The sequence below is a fragment of the Octodon degus genome, unplaced genomic scaffold (genome assembly GCF_000260255.1).
Source record: "Octodon degus isolate 3935 unplaced genomic scaffold, OctDeg1.0 scaffold00026, whole genome shotgun sequence".
NCBI classification, from domain to species: domain Eukaryota; kingdom Metazoa; phylum Chordata; class Mammalia; order Rodentia; family Octodontidae; genus Octodon; species Octodon degus.
In genome coordinates, this window is record NW_004524602.1 from 8,189,569 (window position 1) to 8,211,621 (window position 22,053).

At 54.0% G+C, this 22,053-nt stretch overlaps 1 protein-coding gene across 1 annotated transcript in view; it reads left to right on the forward strand.

The window, feature by feature from the left end:
- Positions 1–22,053, forward strand: part of Itga11 (integrin subunit alpha 11) — a 104,113-nt gene that overhangs the window by 34,697 nt on the left and 47,363 nt on the right. The window contains exon 3 of the mRNA XM_023712636.1: positions 20,260–20,360. Within this exon, the coding sequence (XP_023568404.1) occupies positions 20,260–20,360 (101 nt within the window). The remainder of the gene's footprint in view (positions 1–20,259; positions 20,361–22,053) is intronic.

Genomic DNA, 22,053 nt, shown 5'->3' on the forward strand with positions numbered 1-22,053 from the left:
AGGGAAGGGAAGGGAAGGGAAGGGAAGGGAAGGGAAGGGAAGGGAAGGGAAGGGTAGCAGGGTTCCCTTCCCTGATACTAGTTGTAGGCGTTGTCTTTTGGCCACTTTTGTGTGTGCCACCTTTTGACAGCCTCTTTTCTTTCAACTTTTCTGTGTCTTTATGCTTAAAGCATTTCTCTTTCAAACAGCACATAGTTTTTAAAATCCGTTCTGATAATCCTTGCCTTTTATTCAGATAGTTACATTTAATGATGGCTGATACATTGCCTTGAAGTTGGTCATCAAACCATATGTATCTACTTGTCTCATTTGTTTCTTGGCCCCATATTAATCTTTTCTGGTGTGTGTGTGTGTGTGTGTGTGTGTGTGTGTGTGTGTGTATGTGTGGTACTGATTGAACTCAGGACCTTGTACTTGCAAGGCAAGCACGTAAGCCACTGAGCTATCTCCCCAGTCCCTGATCTTTTATTTTATTTTAGTTAATGTATGTATGTATGTATGTATGTATGTATGTATTTGATACAGGGTCTCACTACATAGCTCTGACTTGTAGTGATCCTCCTGTTTTCAGCCTCCCCAGTGCTGGGATTACAGGCATGCACCACTATGCCCGGACTCGGTGGCCTACTCAGTGTGCCCAGGAGTGGGGCCAGCACAGCATTCTGTGGTACTAGGGATTGAACCTGATCTTTTATTTTTAATCAATTACTTTGATGCTTTTTCTTCTCTGCTATTAGCTTTTTAGTTATACTTTCTTGTATAAACTGTTTAGTATACACTGTAGAAATTACAATATGTATTCTTGATCTATTTCAATCTATTTTATATTAGCACTTTTTTTTTTGGACAGGGTCTCACTATCCAGTTCAGGCTGGCCTTGAGCTCGCTTTGTAGCCCAGGCTATCCCCAAACTCACAACGATCGTCCTGCCTCAGCCTCTTGTTGTCTTCTTTTGAATATAGTATGTCATTTGCCTCTGATTGCTTTCTTTTCAATATCAGTAGTTTGAAGTTAAGTTTTCTTTGCATTTGTCCTGCTTAGTGTTTCTTAAGCTGCTTGAACCTGTGTTTAATATATTTCACCAGACTTAGAAAATTCTCTGCTTTTACATTAAGTATAGCTTTTCTCTCTCTTTTTCTTCCTGCGGTCCAATTGCTATATGTGAGGATGTCCTGCCAAGTTTCTCTTATCTTGGTTCCATTTACCCCAATTTTCTCTTTCTACTTCAATTTCAGTATTTCTTATCGATCTGTCCTGAAGATCACTCCTGCTGCCTCCTGCTGGGTCCATGGTGCAGCTAAACTCTTCCAACATCCTCATTATTTATTTTACAGTTTCTAAATCTCCATCTAATTCTCTTTCAGTTCTAATTTTGTCAAATTAGCTCTCTTTATTCCACTTTTCCATCTTTTATTCTATTGCCTTTTACTTTGAAATCTTTATTATTTTTTTTTTGTTGTTGTTGTTTGGTTGGTTTGGTTTGGCTTTTTGTGGTATTGGGGATTGAACTCAGGACCTTGCACTTGCCAGGCAAGGATTTATTCTACTGAGCTATCCCCCCAGCCCAGAAAACTTTATTGTTAATGCTAATGTCTGGAACAACTTTATCTCCCTCTAACAAGTGTTTTGTCTCATGGCCATCACTTTTTCTTTCTTTTTTTTTTTTTAAACCATCACTTTTTCTGAGTCATTGCTTACTCAGTAATTTTTTCTTCTGGGCTGAACATGAAGTGCTCTAGAGGTTAGAGGTACGTTTGCCTCCGTTAGGAAGACTGTCTTGCTCTGGTGGTCGGTATATCCCGGTGACGTCATCTAGGTCCTGCCTGACATGACTGGGATTCTGAGAGTGGGTCTCACCTAGTTTGGCCTCACCCTTCTTCCTAGGAGAAAGTCTATCCTAAGAGCGTGGATTTCCTGGGGTCCCAGTGTACTTACTAAGATCTCTCCACCTGGCTGGAGAAGAGCCCCACAACTCCCCAATGCCATGGGGCAGGGTCTAAATTTCTGCTACCAGTGCCCCTTGCTGATCAATTTTCCAGTCTCATACTGGACTAAGGGATGAGAGACCTAAGGGAGGGAGGGAGGGAGGGAGTGTGTGTGTGTGTGTGTGTGTGTGTGTGTTTCTCTCTGAGGATTGAACCCAGGGCCTTCCCACTGAGTTACTTGCCCACCCTTCTTATTTTTTATTTTGAGGCAGGGTCTCACTAAGTCACTGGGTTGCCCAGGATGAGTTCAAAAGTAAGATCTTCTTGCCTCAGCCTCCTAGACTGCTGGGATTACAGGCACATGAGAGAGATTTTTAAGAGAGATGAGGGAAGTCTCTTCGTGCCCCTCCCAAAGCCCGGTCGCCATTGCAGCCCTAACCCCAATCACCATCTCTTCCATCCATCCAGGCGTCTGCTCTCTGCTTGTCCTCTGTCCTGGGCTAGTATAGGAAAGCAGTCCCCAAGAAAGTGGGGGACCAGTGGGGCAGCTCTGTGCTCCCCTCCCCTGAGCCACTGAGCTCTCTTTGGTTGCTATCCAGAGCCTGAAAACAGCTGGCTTATAGATTTCATCCAGCTTTGCTGGTTGTTTATGGCTGGAATCCAATCCGCACTCATATTCTGTTATGCACTCCACAGCACTTCCTCGGAGAAGCAGCCTCTGACCCCCTTCCCATGCATCTCTGTAGCATCCCATTTCCCAGCCCTTAGTATTTCTCAAGTGGGATAATAATCCCATTCTGTTGCCTTTCTTCCTAAAGTCAGAGCATGCACCCCGCACTTCCAGGTGGTCCACGCCTTCAAAGGCTGAATGATGACGTGAGCCTCCCCACCACATGGACACGGAGCGCACGCCCTCCACGTTCTTCATGCCCTATGAACGTTAAAGAATACAGTGAACTGACCTTTCCAAGATCAAATTTAAGATGACCAGTGTTTGTTTCTTGAGCAGCTGTTGATCCACTTTTCTAGACTCTGCGAAATCTTGGTGTAAGCAGACACGGCTCCACTCTCAAGTAACTCCCAAGCCAGTGAGGGGGGCGATGCTCATGCACTTGGAATAATTTAAAAGCAGTACAGGGCCGGGGAGATGGCTCAGTAGGATAAGCGCTTGACAGGCAAACGCCAGGATCTGAGTTCAATCCCCGGTTCCGCAAAAAAAATAAAATAAAAGCAGTACAAAATCCGACAGGCCCTGGAGCTCATTACGTTCATCTGTGTGAGCTCACTTTCTCCATCCAGCTTTCTGGATCTTTCTCCTAGCCTAGGATGACCTTCCCTTCCCCTCCTGGGCTTCTCTCTGATGGCCATAGACTTTCCACATGATGTTAGCGCCATGTAGGCCCACAACTTGTGTCCCTCCTTGGACCCCAGCTTCCTACTCCTGCAGCCTGAAAAGGCAGAAATCCCTGCCTGGTCGCTGGAAGGATTCTCAGGAGTGGGCTGTGCATGGGGCTCTGATGCTGGGTTTAGAGCAGCAGGAAGAGGATAGAATCCTGGTTGCTTTTGCCTGTGGCTGCCTGTGGCTGGGGTATGGTGGGACAGAGCTGGGCCAACCACGCTGAGAGCCCAAGGCAACCTTGGGGACCCAGAGAACTGTGCCACATGCGCTATATGAGCTCACCACTGAGTTGCGCCCCCTCCCTGCTTCCTCTGCCGGCCCCCACCTTCCTTATGCTGCAGGCAGCCTTCCGAGGGCTGCATTCAGACAGGGTCCTCTGACCCTGTGTGTGTATGTCACAGAGAAAGAGAGCTGCAGTGGTGGCATTCAGGGGCACTGGCTGGCCGTATGCAGGCCCCATGGTGTGCGGTCGTATGACTCCATGCACAGAAGCCTTCAGAAAGGATGCAGCGAGGTCCTTGGGCAAGGCGCTGGGGCAAGCTCTCAGCCCCCTAAGCCTCTGCTTGCTCAAGTGCCGAACGGAGAGACTCACAGGTCTCAGGATGCCATGCAAGGGCAAGGATGCCCACAGGGTGACTGGCAAAGCAGAAAGTGGCAATCGAGTTGCTTTTGGGTGCCAACAGCAAAGCCTTAAACTGGGCATCGGACCACGTGGCTGAGGGGCTCCTGGGGTCCAGGCTTTCCCTGCCCCAGTGCAGGCCTGGCCACCATCCCTGGGGACCAAGCCCACCCTTCAGGCAGCACTGCGCTATAAGCAGAGGAACCTGTGCAGCTGGTCCGAGAGGAGACGCACCTGTCTCCCCCAAGGCTGGTGGAGAGGGAGACATGGCTTCGCAGCCCTCAGCCCCATATTCAGGCCTAGGGTGACCCCCAGAGGAGCCCACTAGCAGTCACCCAGTGTGTGCCAGTCGGTCACCAGGCTGTGAGCTTCTTGGACAGTCCAGGAATCACGAGTGAGGAGGTGGAGGACAGGAGGCCAGGCCTGGAGGGGCGGCCACTTGGCATTCCTGAGCACCACCTTCTGCCCACTGCACACCCAGCTCCAAGCTCAATCCAGGCCAAGCCGCCCGTGCAGCGAAGGCCCTGACATCCTGAACATTGCCCGCATGCTGGGCACTCGGGAGAAACACCACCACTCAGGACACGCAGAAAGGAAAGAAAAGATTCTTCTGGGGCTGGGTCCCTGCGCCTGCTCCGGCAGGCTTGCGCATTTTCAGGACAATGGGATCCACATGCTAATGCATTCATAGTGCGGCAGCCAGACCATCCGCTGTGAGCCGTTTGATGTCCCTGCGGCTCCAGGCAGCGTTGGCAGAGGCCTGGCCAGGCCTGTGTCCTCTCTGGGTAGAGCCCCTGGTGCCAAGGAGAAGCAGAGCTGGGCCCTGCGAGATCCAAGCATCTCGGGTGTCATGCTCATGGCCCCAGCTTCACGCCCCCACAGTGGCAGGGTCCTGACACCCTCCCTGTGCCACTCAGAGGTGGCATCAGAGGTGGACAGAAGATAGGGAGGGCAACCTGATCCCCTGCCAGGGTCTGAAGCAAGGCTTCCTTCCCCAAGGCTAAGCCCAGAGTATTGCTGCCTATGAAGTCACGGCTTCCGGGGTGGACGGCACCGGCTGGCCCTGCGGTGGACAGGGCAGGGAGGGACCTGCCTGTTGCATGTTATGAGTCGGTGCTGAAAGAAACTACTGGAAGACCTGGTGAATAAAGCTTCAGAGGTCTCGCTGAGATTAGTCCCTCTCCAAGCGAGCCCAGAGCCTCAGAAGCATCTCACATTTATTGAGAGCTAAAGGCAGGCTAAGGAACGTGCATAATTACCTAAGTGAATACAAACTATTGTCTCTATTGACTTCCACCATTTGCCTAACTCTAGGTCCACACAAATGCTAGCTGAGAACATCCAAGCAAGGGATCAAAGGACTGGGCGCCACAAGGAGAAGCTGTTATCTGCAGCCTTGAATCTCAGCTTTCCGGGATTTACAGTGAGACAGCAGCTCTCCCTGGGCTCTATCTAGTGTTCCCTGCTCCTTTGGGACATTAGGCTTTTGTTGCATATCTATATTTCTCTACCTACCCAATGCAGGTCACTTCCAGGGAGCAAGGCTGAGGGGCGGCTGCGTGGCCTGGAGTCAGGGCCACCATAGCCATGGTCTTCAGCTGACCCCGGGGAGGCCAAAGAGGACAGAGGGGTGGACCTGCAGGCTGCTCTGTCCTCTGGGAGGAAGAGTTTCTTAGAATTTATTCAGCTCAAGCCCCTTATTTTATCAATGAGGAAACTGAGCCCCCGAGGTAGAACACTCTAGACCACAGTCATCCAGCCAGGCAGTGGGACGCCCAGGAGCAAAGCCCATCTCTGCACATCCAGTCCCAGGTTGTTCATACTTCTTGTGACAGTTCCATCTGGACTAATAAGCACTTGGGGAAGAAGACCAAAGGGTCAGGCCACTGCCATCCCAAGTCCCAGGCCTCACAATTTACTAGAAGGTATCCACCTAGACTGATTTCTAGTTTTGCCCTAAACTAATTCTAATTTGTCCCAGGCCTAATTGTTTTAAGTTTTTTGAGACAAGGTCTCACTCTGCAGTTCAGGCTGGCCTTAAACTCCCTAAATAGCCCAGGCAGGCCTCAAACTTTCAGAAATCCTCCTGCCTTAGCTTCCCAAGTGCTGGGATTACAAGTGTATACCAATAACACCTGGTGTGGCCACGATATTAGTTTCTTTTATAACAGCTTTGCACACCCACCTCTCAAGAAAGCAAGTGTTCACCGGCACTCTCCCTGTCTGTGGTGGATTGGCAATCGGTGGTCAGCTTGTAACGCCCAGCTGAGCTGAATCAGCCTGGTGCTGGGTGTGGGAGGCCCACCTGAGGATTGTGGTCAGCAGCATAAAAGGAGAACTGGAGAGAATTAGGGTGCTGTTGGACCTCCTGGAGAGGCTGTGGCCTGGGCTTTCTGACTTGAGATTGGCTGTTCTCGTTGGAGGAGCTTGAGACGTTGTTGTCACTGAAGGTGGCTGTGGTTCTTCACAAGAGAGCTCTGGTCTTTCCCTTGAGCGTCCCTTCCTGGCTCCAGTGCAGATCCCGCAGCCCGTTGGCACAGACCCTTCAGCCCGCTGGTGCAGATTTCTGGCTTCTACCACTGACCTCCAGGCCTTCCCGGCGCAGGTCCATGCAACGCACTTAGGACTCGTGTGGGACCATGCTGCAGCATCCCGGCCCTCAGCTGTATTCTGAGTCGTTAGCATGTGGACACATTCCCTGCACTCCTTTGCACTTGACTGTGTGGATGACTATTATAAAATAAGCCCATAAATTGCATGTCCTGTATTCAATTGTTTCTCTTATAAACCCTGATGACACTACTGTCTAAATCCAGAGGCCGCTAATAGGAGGACTCCAGGCTAACCCCAGGGAATAAATCCAGCCTCAGATGCTGAGCGTAGGCTCAGGGGCGATGACCTCAGCCCTGCAGCCTGTGACTTGCAGCCCTTTCCTCAGGGCTTCAAGGGTGTCTCAAGGTGACACAGGTCTCCTGCCCCTGCAGATAAAGGTGAGCCCCTACCGCAGGCAAAGCGTAGGCTTCACAGTCACATCCAACTGGGTTCCCTTCCTAGCCCAGCCCTGCCTGAGCCACTGGAAATTGATAGATCCCACCTACCTTCTGGGCCACTGTTTCTTTTTCCAGAAGCAGGGTTCAGTGATGCGAACTCAAGGGCCCTCACAAGGAAAGAGTGAGAGGGGACATGTAGATCATCCCTGGGGACAGGAGATGGCTGTCTTGATCCCTGCCCCAGAAGCTATCTTCTGTCCAGAGAAAGGTCTCAAGGAAAGGGCAGGGTGAGTCGGGCCTGGGGCAGCCACAGCCTCAGACTCTGTGGAAATCTCCCCCCAGAACCATGTTCCACTCTCGTCCCGATGCGGGCTGGGGCAGGCGCCCAACACCACTGCGCAGAAATGTCCTCTGCTGTTTTCCCTTGGAGCAAGTAAAATCCTCACCATGACTCACTCTGGTTAAGGATAGATCACACAGAAGCAGAGCAGGGGATGGGATGAAACCACCCGATGCACGGGAGCCAGAGAAAGACGGAGGGAGTGAGAGAAAAACTATACTTACAGAGAAACGCTGGCCCAGGGCCTGGGCCCAGCTACCCAGCAGCCCCTGGCAGGCACATAGGACAGAGGGGCAGGAGCCGTGGGACTCAGCACGGAAATGTCCAGAGTGGTCCTCACTAGCCAGGGCTGGTGTCTTCAGGCTCTCAGCAGCCTGGAGAGCTGGGAGGAGCCAGGAGCACCCAGAGCCAGCACCAGTGTGCCATGTTTCCCCTCCCCCTCCTTTTCCTCTCCCTTCCCCTCTCCGTCCCCTCCCCTCCTTCTCCTCCCCCTCCCTCTCCTCCTCTTTCTTGTAAAATGTCAAACCAATGCAGTAAACCCCCAGACCTCAAGAAGCATGGCAGTAAGAACCCAGGTCACTCCTGGTACATACAGCCTGGCTTCGCAGAGCTGGTATAAGGCCGGCCCTGTGGCCAGAGTATCCTGCCTGCTGACCCCCAAAAGGCAGAGGGCCAACCATAGCATGCTTTCTGGGTAAACAGACGCACAATCCCGCCAGTGGAAACATTGAAAAGCAAGCCTCCTGGTTTCTAACCTCCAAGAAAGAAAATAGATCGAGTCTGGACCGTGCAGGGATGCCGGGGGATTTGCCGAGTCAGCGTCTTCTCTGCCCACCTCCTCCCACTGCCACCCCTGAGGGCCCACAGGCCCCGCTGCCGCTCTTCCCCCTCTGAGGCCCACGCTGTTCATCCTGGGACCCCAGCATCTTTCCCAAGTCCTGTGCCTCACACGGTGGGGAGGGTAAGCAAATGTGGAAACGCACTCCATCTTGAGTGGATTTGTGTGATCTTATAGGTTTGCATTTTCGAGGCGGTCTCCAAATCCGCGAGCTCTGCATCCATGAATTCAACCAGCCATGACTACATTTTCTGTCATAATTCCCTAATCAAAACATTGTAACAGCTCTAAAGGATACATTGCAACAGTATATTACTTCCTCAGCAATACATTGTAAGGACCCTACTGGACGCATAATAATACACTGTCCCCTAAGCAATACATTATACCAACCCTAAATGATACACTGTCACAATGCATCATTACCTAAATAGTGCACTTTAGCTTTCCTAAATGATACATTGTAATAATGCATTATTCACTATGTGATATATTATAATAACCCTAAATGATACACTATAGCAATACATTATTTGCTACATAATACCTTATAATATAGCATTTATTTTGAATTAGAAATTATAAGTAATCTATAAATGATCTCAAGCATGCTGGACAATTGTAGGGTTGCATAGGCTAGATGCAAACACAGGACTGTCTTTTAGGCAGGGACTCGAACGTCTGTGAATTCCAGGATTCTCCCAGGCGTTAGCACCAAAGGATGACAGCACTCTTTTTTTTTTAAGGACTCTTTAACACTTTATTTACAATCGAGAGTACCAGGTGGCCAGGCATCGCTCGGCCATCTAGTCTACCCAGTTGGGAGGGTTTCCCACACATCACGTGCTCAAGGCAGCACATGCTTCTGGTTAGGCTGTGCCGTGAGGGACCCAGAGCCCTTCACTGCCACCTCCAGGGGCAATGTGAATGGATTAAGCTGCATGCAATTAGAAAAACCATGTGCCTTAGCTGTGAATCTTCACTGCTTAACCTAGCCCTGGTTTTCCCCAGGCTTGGATAGAATACTTCGTTCTAACCTTCCCCGGATCCTGAAGAATCAAGACCTGCTAGGTCTCCTCGGGATTTAGAACTTTTTCAGGTCCTATTTCTTCTTTCTGCAATTTCTCTTCCACACAACTGTGACACAGACACTCATGGCCAATGGCAAGATGCTTGCTGCTGACCAAGGCCATCTGGAAAAGGTCTCTGTGGGTTTCTGCTGCGCTGCTACGCCCTCCTCACTTTCCTCTTGGATATTTCCTTCCTAGTTTAGAGCGGATGAGTCTGCCTGAGCCAGTAATGCAGAGACATGGAAAGATGAAGCGCCTGCAGGGAAAGCCAGCGGGGAAAGAGATGTGGGACGGGAGGGGGGCGAGGGAAAGACAAGAGCGGGTGGAAAATAAAGACCTGAAAAGAGTGCGGAGGGAAAGGCAGGCCTGCTCCAGTCTGTCCTTACATCTGGGGCACCTGGTGCAGGCCCACAGGAGGAGAAGAAAAGGCAGGGGAGGATTTGAGAAGTCTGGGTGTGACCCAGACTAAATCTCAGGGACACCCAAAGTGGATTCTGTGGTCAGCCAGGATGGGGACTGTGGCCTCTTCCTCCTTTTCATTGCAGAGCTGGGAAGGGCCAAGCAGAGCACAGCCAGGCAGGGAGGCAGGCAGTGGTGGATGCTGGCCTGGCTGCCACACGCACCCCGATAGCTGGCTCAGTGGCAGCTGCTCCTCTGTGTCCTCCTCTCTTCCAGCCACCGAGCCAGTGCTCCCGTCACCAGGAGGTGACAGGTCCAAAGCACGGTGACAGGCTGCATTCTCTGTAGTCCAACTGAGTCCCAGCCTGCTTTGTTTCTCTGTGACTTCTCTGCATAAGAGCTGCTCAGTAAGAACGGCCATTCGTTATAATCCAGAGGGAGAGGAGGAGAACCAGGCGGAGCTCCGAACCACACAGAAAGTACTGTGAGGAAGGAGTGTGCGTGCACTGCTCCCCGATGCCCCAGGGCCGGCTTCCCTGCGCAGCTCTCCTGGGCCCCAGCTGCCTCCCTGGGGATGAGCCAGGCCAGAGAGAGGCCCTCGAGCTGCTCCTTGGCCAGCAGGGACAGCAAGTTAATCTCAAGGGAATCCTCTGTCACAATCCTTAGTATATAATAAATGTTCTCAAAATACCAGCGTACCCTGCCTGGCAAGCGCAAGGTACTGAGTTCGATTTCTAGCACCCCCCAAACAAAGCCATTCTCAAAATACCAATGTATTTATATGCTTATGCATATGAAGTGCTTTGAAAATAGACAAACACATTGTGTCTGTTCACTTTTGTGGGATGTGTGCTGGGGATCGAACCCAGAGCCTCAGACACACCACCCTGATGAGGGGCTCTTACGGTGCATTCTGCTGCCTGGGTCCAGGGCTCCTAATTTCCATTTCCTCAAAGCCCTTTGGTCCACTGTCTCTATAGCCCAGGGGCTGAGTGTGGTGGTACACACTTGTAATCCTAGCACTCAGGAGGCTGAGGCAGGTGAATCGCCGCAAGTTCAAGGCCAACCTGAGCTGTGTAGAGAGACCATATCTCAAAAGAGTGAAAAGAACCTAATCACCTGTGGAAATGGACGAAGACGATCGATTTCCCAGCCAGGACCAAAGTCATCCCAGCAGGGATTGCCAGGGCTGCTGCCTGGGAGTCTGGTTTCCAGATATTCAACCCATGCTGGAGCCGCGGCCCTCACCCTTTGGGTCACTTCCTCTCAGGCTAAGCGTGACCCTCACTTCCTGGATCCCAAGGGGGACTGGATGGCAGGAGTTCAGGGACCACAGAAGGCAGGTGGGGCAGCAGGGCTGCGCCTGGCACCTCTGCAGCCTCCCAGCCCCAGCATGGGACGTACCCAGCAGCCACTGCTCAGGGCTGAGCTGAGTTCCCCCCTGAGATGATGGCCCAGCACACTTGGCCTGGCCAGGATGGATCAGAGGTGACTATAGACCTTCCTTGCCTGGCCACCTCCCTGCCCAATGGCAGGGCTGCTGGTCACCACCTACCATGAACCAAAGCCCTGAGCCCTTTGCACCCACACACACCAAGAAATCAGAACTGAGCTTTCCCCCAGAAGACATCTGTGTAAACGGCTGCTGAGGTTATGTTTCATTTTCAGGGAGGGCTGTTATACAACTGGAAGAAAAAACCTTCAAAAAATAAGCCAGGGCTTTTGGGTACTTTGAAGAGAGAAGGAGGGATTTTCACACTGAGTGCTCATTCTCTATGGGGGTCAAACTGGCTGCTGATGCTCCGCTCGGGATGGGGGATGGGACACACCTAGGATGGGGTCTGCAGCAAGGAGGGCACTCAGAAGAGCTCAGCCAAGTCCACCTGGCAGCCACACCCCAAGAGGCAAAGTGCAGGCTCAGCTTGTCACTGCAGAAGCAGCAGCCTCCTCCGTCTTCTGTGCATGGAGTCCCTCAACACTCTTCTTGACTGTGTTTAAAGCCCCTTGGCCACAGTCAGTTCCCAAACGGGGCAGCTCCTCGCTCTCCAGCTCACACATGCTCTCTTTGTTGGGAGACAGAAGACACAAGAGCGGCCCAGAGCAAGCATCTTACACCATGAGCAAGCTCTTAGCTGTATGATCTTGGAAGGCTTCCTGGAGGAAGAGCAGGATGGAATGGCTTTGGCCAGAGTTTGGGACCCAGGGGCTGCAGAGGCAGGGGCAGGAAGGACACGGAGTGGGCAGGTTGAGCGTGGGTAACACCCCAGGATCAGGGATCGCAGGAGCATCCTGGAGCTGCCTCCATCACCCTAGCCAGCCAGCTGACTGCATCGCCACCTGTCTCCCATCCTTGGTCCTTTGTTGACCCTTTCCCTCCCTCTTCCCACTTTGATCTGCACACTCCCTGCAGAGTAAGGCTTCCAATTCCTCAGGAGTAGCCCAAGGCTCAGGCAGTAGGCAGACTTGCCCTATCAGTAGGCAAAGCCCTGCAGCCACACCAGGACCCTGAGGTGGGAGAATGGTTGGGCACCCTAAGAACGAGGTAGCTGCACTTCCTGCCCACCCTGGGGCACCCCTCATGTCTGAGGGCCCTGGAGCTAGGTTCCGGCCCCAGCCACCGTCCTTTCGTCCCACCTCTGAGCCCTTCAGCTGCACATCCACCAACCGTGGCAAGGGGTGTGGTGGCAACACCCTATACTAGGAGGGCTGTGGAAGAGGCCAGAAGCAGCTCTGAGCTGCCCAGATGGTGGGGACAGAGGCTTTCCCGTCCCCAACCCAGAACTGCTCACCCCATCGAAAGGCCCAAGACCCAGAGCAAGAGCCCTTGTCACAGCGCCTGCAGGTAGCATGGACATAAGCTGCCATGATGAGGTCATACGGAAGTGATGGAATGGGCAGCGCACCGCCCTGAGCTGTGAACGAGGAAAAAGTCCAGTCTCAAATCTCCTTCCGGTCTGCATGGACCGCGTCCGCCACCATGTGCCAGGGTGGCCAGTCCGAGAAAGGAGGCGCAAGCCCTCCAGTGCCACTTCCTCAGCCTATAGCACGAGCGATGGATGACAGACCCCAGGGTACCTTTATCGTCTAAAAATAATGAACTTACACTTTCAAAATAAGTTAGCACTTTTATGGACCTGTGAAAGTGGGGATTATTTCTATGTGTTTTCTTAGGGACAGAAGAAACAAAAGGCTTCTGTTTTAGTTTTTATTTTTATGAGCCCGTGCTTGCAGCTCGAAGCGGTCACGTTGAGCGTGGGGAGCTGGCACCTGAGCGAGGCACATCTCAGTCCTCACGGCCCCGTCCCTCCTCCTTCTCCTGTTCCATCTCATCCCCTTCCCACTTGCAAAAGATATCCTGTTTTAAAGAAAGTAAACAGAACCAGGGTTGAGTGTGGTGCTGCACACCTATAATCCCCGCACTCAGAAGGCTGAGCCAGGAGGATCTCTGCAAGTTTGAGACCAGCCTGAAATACAGGGAAAGATTCTCTCTTAGAGAACAACTAAACCTAAGCAGAACCGATCTGGGACCATTCCTGCGCATGGGGGTGGGGGGTGCTCCATCTCCATCCGGGGACCTCGCGGCTTCATCCTCAGCTCCTTCCATGGGGCTTCCAGCCCCATGTATCAGCAGCTCCTTTCCGACCCGAGGTCCATGAACTGACCTTGTTACTCCCACGAAAATGGTCAACAGCAATGTCTGGCGGGAACCACTGCCCAAAACCTGCAGCCCAGGTGCCCGACCCACCTGGCAGTACAGACCACCAGGCCCCACTTCCAGCCACAGTGGGGCATGCTGGGGCCTCGCCGGAGCTCACTGTGCTCTCTGGACTGGGCCTGAGAAGCCGGAAGCTCCAGGCTGCCGGCGACAGTCCTCTTGCCTCCAGGGGACCTGGATGTACAAGCCCTGTTCTTCGGTCCGACTGTCGGATGAAGCTGCTCCGGGAGGGGCTCCCTCAGCTACAAAGGCGGTGGGAGTCGGGGGGGGGGGGCGGGTTAGGGGGTGCCGGCTGTCGTGCAGCCCCAAGGGGGGGGGGGGGCGGGTTAGGGGGTGCCGGCTGTCGTGCAGCCCCAAGTGCACAAGGCAACGAGGATGAGAGCAGGATATATATCGCCGTGAGGAGGACAAGGCCGACTGGGGCCACCAGGAGGGACAGCAGCAGGGTGGCCTTGAGGATGAGCCCTTGGAGTGGCTCTGCCCTGGTAGTGGCCCTGGTGAGTGGAAGGGGGGCACTAGGGAGCCGCAGAGAGAACAGATTTGGCCAAGTGGCACTGACTGTGCCTCCCCTGTGTGCTCCCAAGTTCCCAGGCTGCCGCGGGCCGGTTCCCATGCCCAGCTAGTCTGCACTGGGCACGAGATCCAGAGAGCTCCTAGGGCGGTGGTGTGGTGGGCCAGGAGACATGAGGAGATGTAGCTGCCCAGCGACTCCCAGAGGCCTCCCTGGGACTGGGATGGTGTCACGGTCACGCAGTGCCGGGACCTGTTGCAAGGGGAGGCTCAGAAATGCTCTGGGGCCAGTGACGAGCGAGGGTGTGGGCATCAGCCTCGTGGAACAAGGTCTGTAAAGCCCTTGGAAACGATGAGCTCTGGGTGCTTCCCAGCCAGGTCATCCAAGGAAACAGCCCCAAAGGCTGGATGTCCATCCACAGGAAGAGATGCGGTGGGCAGCTGGCTGAGCCACTGAGCCAGGTGGAAGCCAGGAGAATGAGAAACCTGTGGACTTGAGAGCAAGTCTGCTTGGTTCCAGTCTGGCAACAGGAAAACTCTGAGGTCCCAATGCAAAGGCAGTCAGCCCCGAAGCAGGCTCAGCCTCTCTAGTCTACCCCACCTTCAAGTGATTGCATGCAGCCCACCCATTTTGGGGAAGACAGTCTTCCTTATCTAGTCTAGAGACTTAAGTATAAACCTGGCACACGAGCCTTCTTGTAGAAACATCCAAGTAATGTTTGGCTGTCTATCTAGCTACCATGTGGCTCAGTCCAGCTGACAAAAAAAAAAAAAAATTGACCATCACAATGTATTTGTTTAAAACAAACACTGAGAGGGCCAGCATGATAGCTCAGCGGACTAAGCACCTGTTTAGGCAAGCACAGGGACCAGGGTTTGATCCCAGGTACTACATGCTATGCCAGCCCACCCCCAGGCATGCTGAGCCAGCCACCAAGACTGAGTAGTGGTGGTGCAGGCCTGTAATCCCAGCACTGGGGAGGCTGAAACAGGAGGATCACTGTGAGTCTGAGCTGAGTAGTGAGACCCTGTACCAAATAAATAAATACATACATACATACATACATACATACATAAAATAAAATAAAACAAAACAGAACATACACTGAGGATTCCCATCTTTGACTAGCGCTTTGCAGAGGCAGGAAGAATATTAACAAGTTTATTTTCCTGGCTTCCAGGAGCCCAGGCCTTGCCAGGAATCAAAACCAATGTGAAATGCAAGTCCCCATGCCAACCAGGAGGGCCCACAGGTGCCAGTGCCTCCCCTCAGCAGGGCAAGGAGAATGCTCCCTGCATGTGTGTGCACACACATGCACGCACGCACGCTCGCTCGCTCGCTCATAGCCACTAGTACTGCTGCCCTCAGCACTTAGCAGCCCCATCTTGAACGCATTAACCACCACTTGCCCACCCGCTCCTGCTGGAGGAGATTACATTTTCCACAGAGAAAGAGGGAAAGAAAAGGCCCCGCTGAAGAAATAATCTGTGCTTTGTTCCCCGGAGCCCTCAACTGCGGGAACCCGCTGTGGTGCCTCATCTCATTTTGGAGGAAGGGAAGTCAGCCAGGAGAGAGGTGGGCAGCAGGAATGTGGGGGATGGAGCAGGAGTCACAGAGCACATTCAGCAGCCCTTGGGGACAGCCGGCTGCCCAGGCCAGGCCTCCTCAGCCCCTCTGCAAAGGCCCATGATGTCCATTCTATTAGCTGCCCACACTGTCCTGGAGATCAAAACCCAGCGCTGTTGGGACACCTGGAGCCTCACTCCTTTCCATGCCAGCGTGCTCAGTGATTGCTGACCACTGAGATGTGAGGTCCTGCCCTAGTGGATTTGGCCAAGGGCAGGCATTTCCTCACTGCCCCCACCCTGCAAGCCTCTGGCTCAGGACTCCTGCAGAAGCAAGTCCTGCTCTTGGGTGGGGGCGGGGGTCCTTCCTCCTCCCTTGCCCCCAAGCTGGGTGTCTGAGCTGCTCACGCTTACCAGACAGTCCAGTGAAAGCCTGGCTGAGCCCCAGCCCTGGCCCCAACATGGCCCAACCTCCCGGCCTTGGGGGAGCACCCCACACAGCAGTGCCCTGTGCCACCACCTGTCTGCTCCTAGACCCCTGCACCTCCCGCCCTCGGCTCAGGACACCGGCCTTCCAAGGCTTCCGGTCTTCAGGCCAGTTACCAGGTAACCGGAAACATCTGCAGTACAGCAGGCCCTGGGGGGAGGGGGCACTGCTATAAGTGGGGTGCTGGGAGAACAAAAGGGTGTCTGTTCCCAAAGGCCAGGCTAGGGGCAGCTGTGTGCCTTCAGTTAAACAAGGAGAAATCACATACCCTGTCCTTAGCAACCCAGGCTGGGGACGCAGGTCCACTCCTCCCTCTATGCTTTTAGACGCCATGTTTTTCTTATCATGTGGCACTTTATGAGCTTTCTAAAGGTAATTAACTCTGTGCCTTTTTTGCCTCCTATGCTGTAAACATTAGAGTGTCCCCGGTTGTAAATACCTGAAAACTTGCTTCAACCACACTTAGACAAAGGTAGCTACTGTCCACCTATCTTGGAAGTCCGGCAGCAGTGCAGGTATAGTTTGGCCAAGGGTTCACACTGTCACTGTGACTCAATTTCTGAACTCTTCTCTTATCCCTCCCTGCTCTGTGTGTCAGTGCCTATGCCCCAGCCTCACAAAGTGGCTGCCAACAGTCCCAGGACTGGACATCCAAGCCCAGAGAAGAGTTCAGCTTGGTTCCTACATCCCAAGCTGAAGTCCTGACAGTCACTCTGAGGGGGGTGACTTGGTGACCTGTTATAGCTGGGAGATAAAACTGACCTAACCTGTGTGCTTCATCCCTGGAAATAGACTTCCCAAGTCCCTAAATAGACCCAAACCGGAAGTGAACAGGAGCTTGAGGCCAAAGCTGGGCCACTCCATGGAGCCTGCGTGTGGACAAGACTCTCCTGCCAGGCACTGAATTTCAGGGCTTCTCCTAGGCCCAAGGCAAAGCCAGGGCTCTCAGGGCCCCGGCTGCTGCAGGCTGCCTCGGAAGAGGCGAGTGGATGCTCCTGTACTGTGCGCCTTCAACTTTGCCTTCTGCCAGTGCAGCAGGGAGGACCAGACGGCTCCGGTCCGGGGAAGTCACAGTGCAACACTGCCACTGGACAGCAGGGATTTCGCAGTTCTAGATAGCAACATCTGGGCCAATCGGCGAGGGCTTCCTGGGGTGGTGGGTTGTGGGGCTGTGAGGGGCGTAGGCCAGGCAACAAGCTGCGGAGAAGAGACCAGAGGATTCCACTCCTCTTAGGTTCTTATCTGAGCAAAGCGATGGCCAGCATTTCAGATGCAGGCCCCAGGCACACTCTGGTGTTACTCCCGTGCAAGCCTACGGCGGGTGGGGTGCCGGGCACCTCCCTTCTGACAGCAATTTCAGAGGTTCGAGCACTGAATGGTCTTGAAGGATGAAGCTGAGGGTCAGCAGAAGTCGGGGTGAGCCCGGCAGGGATGTGGGGAGAAGACAGCAGGTGGAGTCGGGCACCCCTGGCCGTGAACTGCTGCAGCCCAGAGCCTGGCACTGGTGGGGCAGGTCCAGGGCTTCCTCTGGTGCCTGCTTCCTCCGTCAACCTTGTCCTCCTCCTCCTCCTTCTCCTCAGCAAGGCCCTGCTTGGAGGGCAGCTGCCAGGCAAGGGGTCCTACGGTGGTAGCCAGTGTGCCCTTCTCCCTGCGCCCTAAAGGAAGGCTTGGGGAGCCCACACCAGTGCCTCGTGTGCGCAAGGGGCAGGTGACTGCCAAGACCCCTGGGGTTGGCCCTGCTGTCTGGTGTGGGGTGAGGGGCTACCAGGCCTGACCCCGCAAATGGCTGCATAGCACCAAGGCCACAGTGGGTGGCAGGGGCTGCCAGCCCCCAGGAGCAATCCGGCTCCTGTCATGGTGACGTGAGTGTTTTCCTTGCCCAGCGGCAGTTAGCCCTCAATGTCAGACGAATCATGCTCCAAACCTCAGGCCTGGCAGGCACACGTAATGCCCAGCCTCGATCCCGGGGAGGGGGCTGAGCAGCCTCCCCTCCTGGCAAGGAGATGTGCTGCAAGAATGAGAGGCTTCTCCAGGAAGCCCTGGTGGGTGTGGGTGGCCAAAGGATTGTAATCCCATTTCACAGTCAAGAAAGCCAAGATCTGCAAAGTTAACTGACCCACGAGGAAACCAAGCCCAGAGCTGTGTGTCTGTCATCCCAGCACCTGGGAGGCTGAGGCAGGAGGATCACTGTGAATTCAAGGCCTGCCTGAACAAAGCCACCCCCACCCAGCTGTGTACCCGGGAGAGGACATCTCTCAGGATGACTTGGTCACCTGTTAGGTGGGCCTTGAAAACCAGAGTGATGATCGGAGAAGCACGCTTGAAGACAGAGCTCTCCGGCAAGTCTTTCCATCTCTCCCTTCTTTCTGGAAAGAACAGGGCAGCCTGACCACACAGGCACTCCCAGAATTAAGTAGCCAAAAAGCATGTTGTCTAGACAAACACGTTTTATGGGGCTAATTAATTCCTGCCAGTCAAAAATAGCTGCGCTTCATAGGAGCCTGTATTTAGCATCTGTCATCATCCGACTCCCGGGCGCACAAACCCCAGCTCAGACTTCACGGTCTCTGCATCTCACATGGAACCCTGCAGACCCCTGCTTGGGCCCTGGCTTTTTTGGGCGGAGTAGGGGTACCAAAGGCAGGGTGAGGAGCCTGTGGCTGACAGAAGCCACCAAGTCCCCGTGGCCACAGGCAGGCTCCTCCCCACACCATAAGTGAGAAAGCAGGTGGAGCCTCTTCTTTGGGCAGCAAGGCCAGGCTGTGGAAGAGCAGGTTGGACCGGCTCCCTGATGCCTCATCTGTCCCTCTGACCCCAATCATCTCTCCTGGACCCCTCTGATCTGGAAATCTCTAGGTCTGTTGTGAGCTGTAGGCCCCCATTACAGCCCTGCTGTCCCTGAAAAGGGATACTGGTGGGTTTTGTTTGTTTGTTGGAGACAGGGTTTCACTATGTAACCCAGGCTAGCACTGAACCCATGGCGATCCTTCTACCCCAGCCTCCTGAGTGCCAGGGTGACAGGCGTGCACCACCGCACCTGATGGGGACACTGATCTTGAGTCACTATTCTTGGTCCTTGGGCCTGAGCAAGAGCCAGATGGGCCCAGGGCCCTGAGAGCTCCAGACACAGCGAGTGCCACTATGCTGCCAGTGGGCGGGCAGGCTCCTGTGGGCCACCTGTGAGGTGCTGTGCCCACTGGAGACACTTGTGGGGGGCCTATAGGAGTTCAGGGGGTGCTCTCAGGACCTTTAGGCTGGAGCCAAACTCCTCCACTGCCAGGGAGCTGAGCCCAAGCCACACCAAGGTCCTCAGCTTCTCCTCCTCAATGACTAGTAGGGCTGAGCCTGTTGGGAGGAAAAGAGTCAGGCTAGAAATCCGAGGCATCCTGGGAAGATCCAGCCACTATGTACCTGTTCTCTCTCTATTACAGTCAGACATCAGTTCTCTAATTGCCATCAAAGTCCTCTTCTGCTTTTGAAGACACTTATCCCATCATTCCTGCTGCTTTCTGGAGCAGGTCTGAAAGTCCTCTTTCATAAGTGTCCTTAGTGGCTGTCATGGCTGCCGCACTGTCCGGAGCTAATTCCAGATGCTGAGGTTTCATGGTCATTTTGCCATTGGGCTGGAGCCAGAAGTTGCACAGTGCCGGGGCCAGTGAATAGGATGGGAGGGGACACACTGGGATGGTTCCTACTAGCCGGCCTTTCTGGATGGCATTTGGAAGCAGCATTCACTGTATTTTTTTTCTCATATTTCATAAAGACATTGGTGAAAGAGCATCCCAGAACTTCTGCGGAAGGTGATGGGAACAATGGGATGTGTTCGTTTGTGGGGGTTGGAGGGTTGTGTCAATATGTCTTTTACTATAATAAAGTTTTTAAATAATTTTTTTAGGGCCGGAGAGATAGCTCAGTAGAATAAGTGTTTGCCTGGCAAGCATAGGGTCCTGAGTTCAATCCTCAGTACCACAAAAAATTAATAATTTTTTTAATCTTGTATTTGTTTATTCATTTGGTACAGGGTCTCACTACACAGCTTGGACTCATAGTGATCCTCCTGTCTCAGCCTCCCCAGTGCTGGGATTACAGGCATGTGCCACCACATCCAGTCTGGGTGGCCTGCAAGACATGTAGCCAGCATGGCATATGGTACCGGGGATTGAACTCGAGTACTTGCACTTGCCAGGCAGGTCTTTCTTAGACTATCTCCCCAGCTCTGTAATAAGGTTTTTATTGAAACACTCTATTTTGACCATCTTTTAGAGGCATACACGTAGACGGGGCGCGGGCCTGTCTCCTGGCTGCTGCTCCACCTCCCCCAGGTCTGTGCCGGGCCCCAGGCACCCTCTACCAGGAAGGACTGCATCCCCCAGCACCTGTACTGTCTTCTCTTCCTCGCAGGCTGGTGGTGGGTGCCCCACTGGAAACCAACGGCCACCAGAAGACGGGAGACATTTACAAGTGTCCTGTGATCCAGGGCAACTGCACGAAGCTCAACCTAGGTAAGTGGCCCCCGGTCTCACGCCTCTCCAGAGCAGAGCGGGTCCTGTGCTTGTCCCTACCCAGGGGCCCTGGCATCTCCTTGCAGCTACACAGGGTGACTGGGGTGGTGTCACCACTGCCCCATTTTAAAGATGAGAAAGCTGAGGCCAGCCAAGGGAGCAGCTTGTGCATGTTTGCACAACTTGCCAGGGAGCAGTCAGGCTTCAAAGCCAGGCCTCCAGTGTCCCCATCTCGACCCTTCCTGCTCCCCAATCCCCCCCCCCCATTAAATTTGGGAGCAGAATCTCCTCCAGCCTTCTGTTGTGAAATCCTAATGGCCACATCCTCACCTTGTACATGGTGCTCACCACGTGCCCGGCGCTGGCGGAAGGATATTTAAAGCGCGCTCACTCGTTGGATCTCCAGCACTGTGAGGCTGGGGGAAGAGGGTCACAGCGAGTTTAAGGCCGGCCTGGGCCTTCCCGGGGAGGGAAGTGGGCCAAGGATGGTATGGCACAGGCTGAAGAGAAGGGCAGAGGACCCAGGGCTGGAGCTATAGAGCCCAGAGGGCGCAGCCGCCCTGCGCCGCAGGCTGGGGGTCACAGGCGGGTCATTTCTCCGGCTGTGGGGCCCAAGCTCCTCCGGGCAGACAGGGCAGACTGCGCAGAGCGGAGCAGAACAGGGTCCTGGCTGGCGGCCTCATGCGCTGTTAGCCCGGCCCTGTGGCCCGGTGGTCTCTTTGCAGTGTGTACCTGGGCCACTCGCCCTCTCTGGGCTTCACCTTGCACCTTGCGTGTGTGTGAAGGGAGGTCTTCATCTCTGTCCCCAAGCACTGTATTTATGCCGATACAGAGGGAGCGAGAGGCCACGGCTGTGCCAGGAGGGGACAGTAGTGAGGAGACAAATAACAAACAGGCTCACTGGAGGTGCAGATAAATGCTGAGCTGGAAGCCAGGCAGCTGGGGTGGAAGCGGGGCTGGGTTGTCCCCTGGCCAGGTAGCCTTGTAAAGAGCAACTGGGCAGGGAGAATCAACAAAGGCCTGCTGGGGAGGGGACAAGTGGGGGCAGGACACGTGCAAAGACTCTAAGCTGGGACCAAGTTTGCTCTGTTGGGACACTTGGAGAAGGGTGCTGTGGTTGGGGTAGGAGCGCCGGGGGGCAGGCCCTGTGCCCAGGGCTCAGCCACTCCCAGAGTGGCATGGACACAGAAAGAAACTTTTAGTCCCCTCTGTTGTCTCAATTCCAGAGGGAAGGAGCCATAAAACTCAAGACATCCTTTGCAGGCTAGGGCAGAGAGCTGGGAGGCAGTGGGAAACCAGATGAGCTGGCACAGAGGAAACGTAGTGGCTGGAGGCCTGGCTCTCTTCCCTCCACCAGTTTATCCCTGCAGTAGAGAGCCAGGGCTGGGAAACCCGAGGCTGGGTGTTCCAGAACAGCTAAGAGGCAGTCTGTCATTCACACCTTAGTATGAGAGAGTCTACCATGGTGGCTTTCTTCCCACCTGGGATGGAGTCAGGGGTCTGAGCGAGGGCAGGGGCCAGGGGAGGCGAGTAATGCCGTAGAAACGCAGGCTGCTCTGCCTGGCCTGTCGGAGCACAGTGAACAGCGCCTGCCGCTCAGCCCAGCTGCAGGGGCTACACCCGACTCTAGAGGAGTGGTGCTGAACACCGGGGGAACCCAAGAGAAACAGCAAAGGGCCCCGGCCTGCCTCAG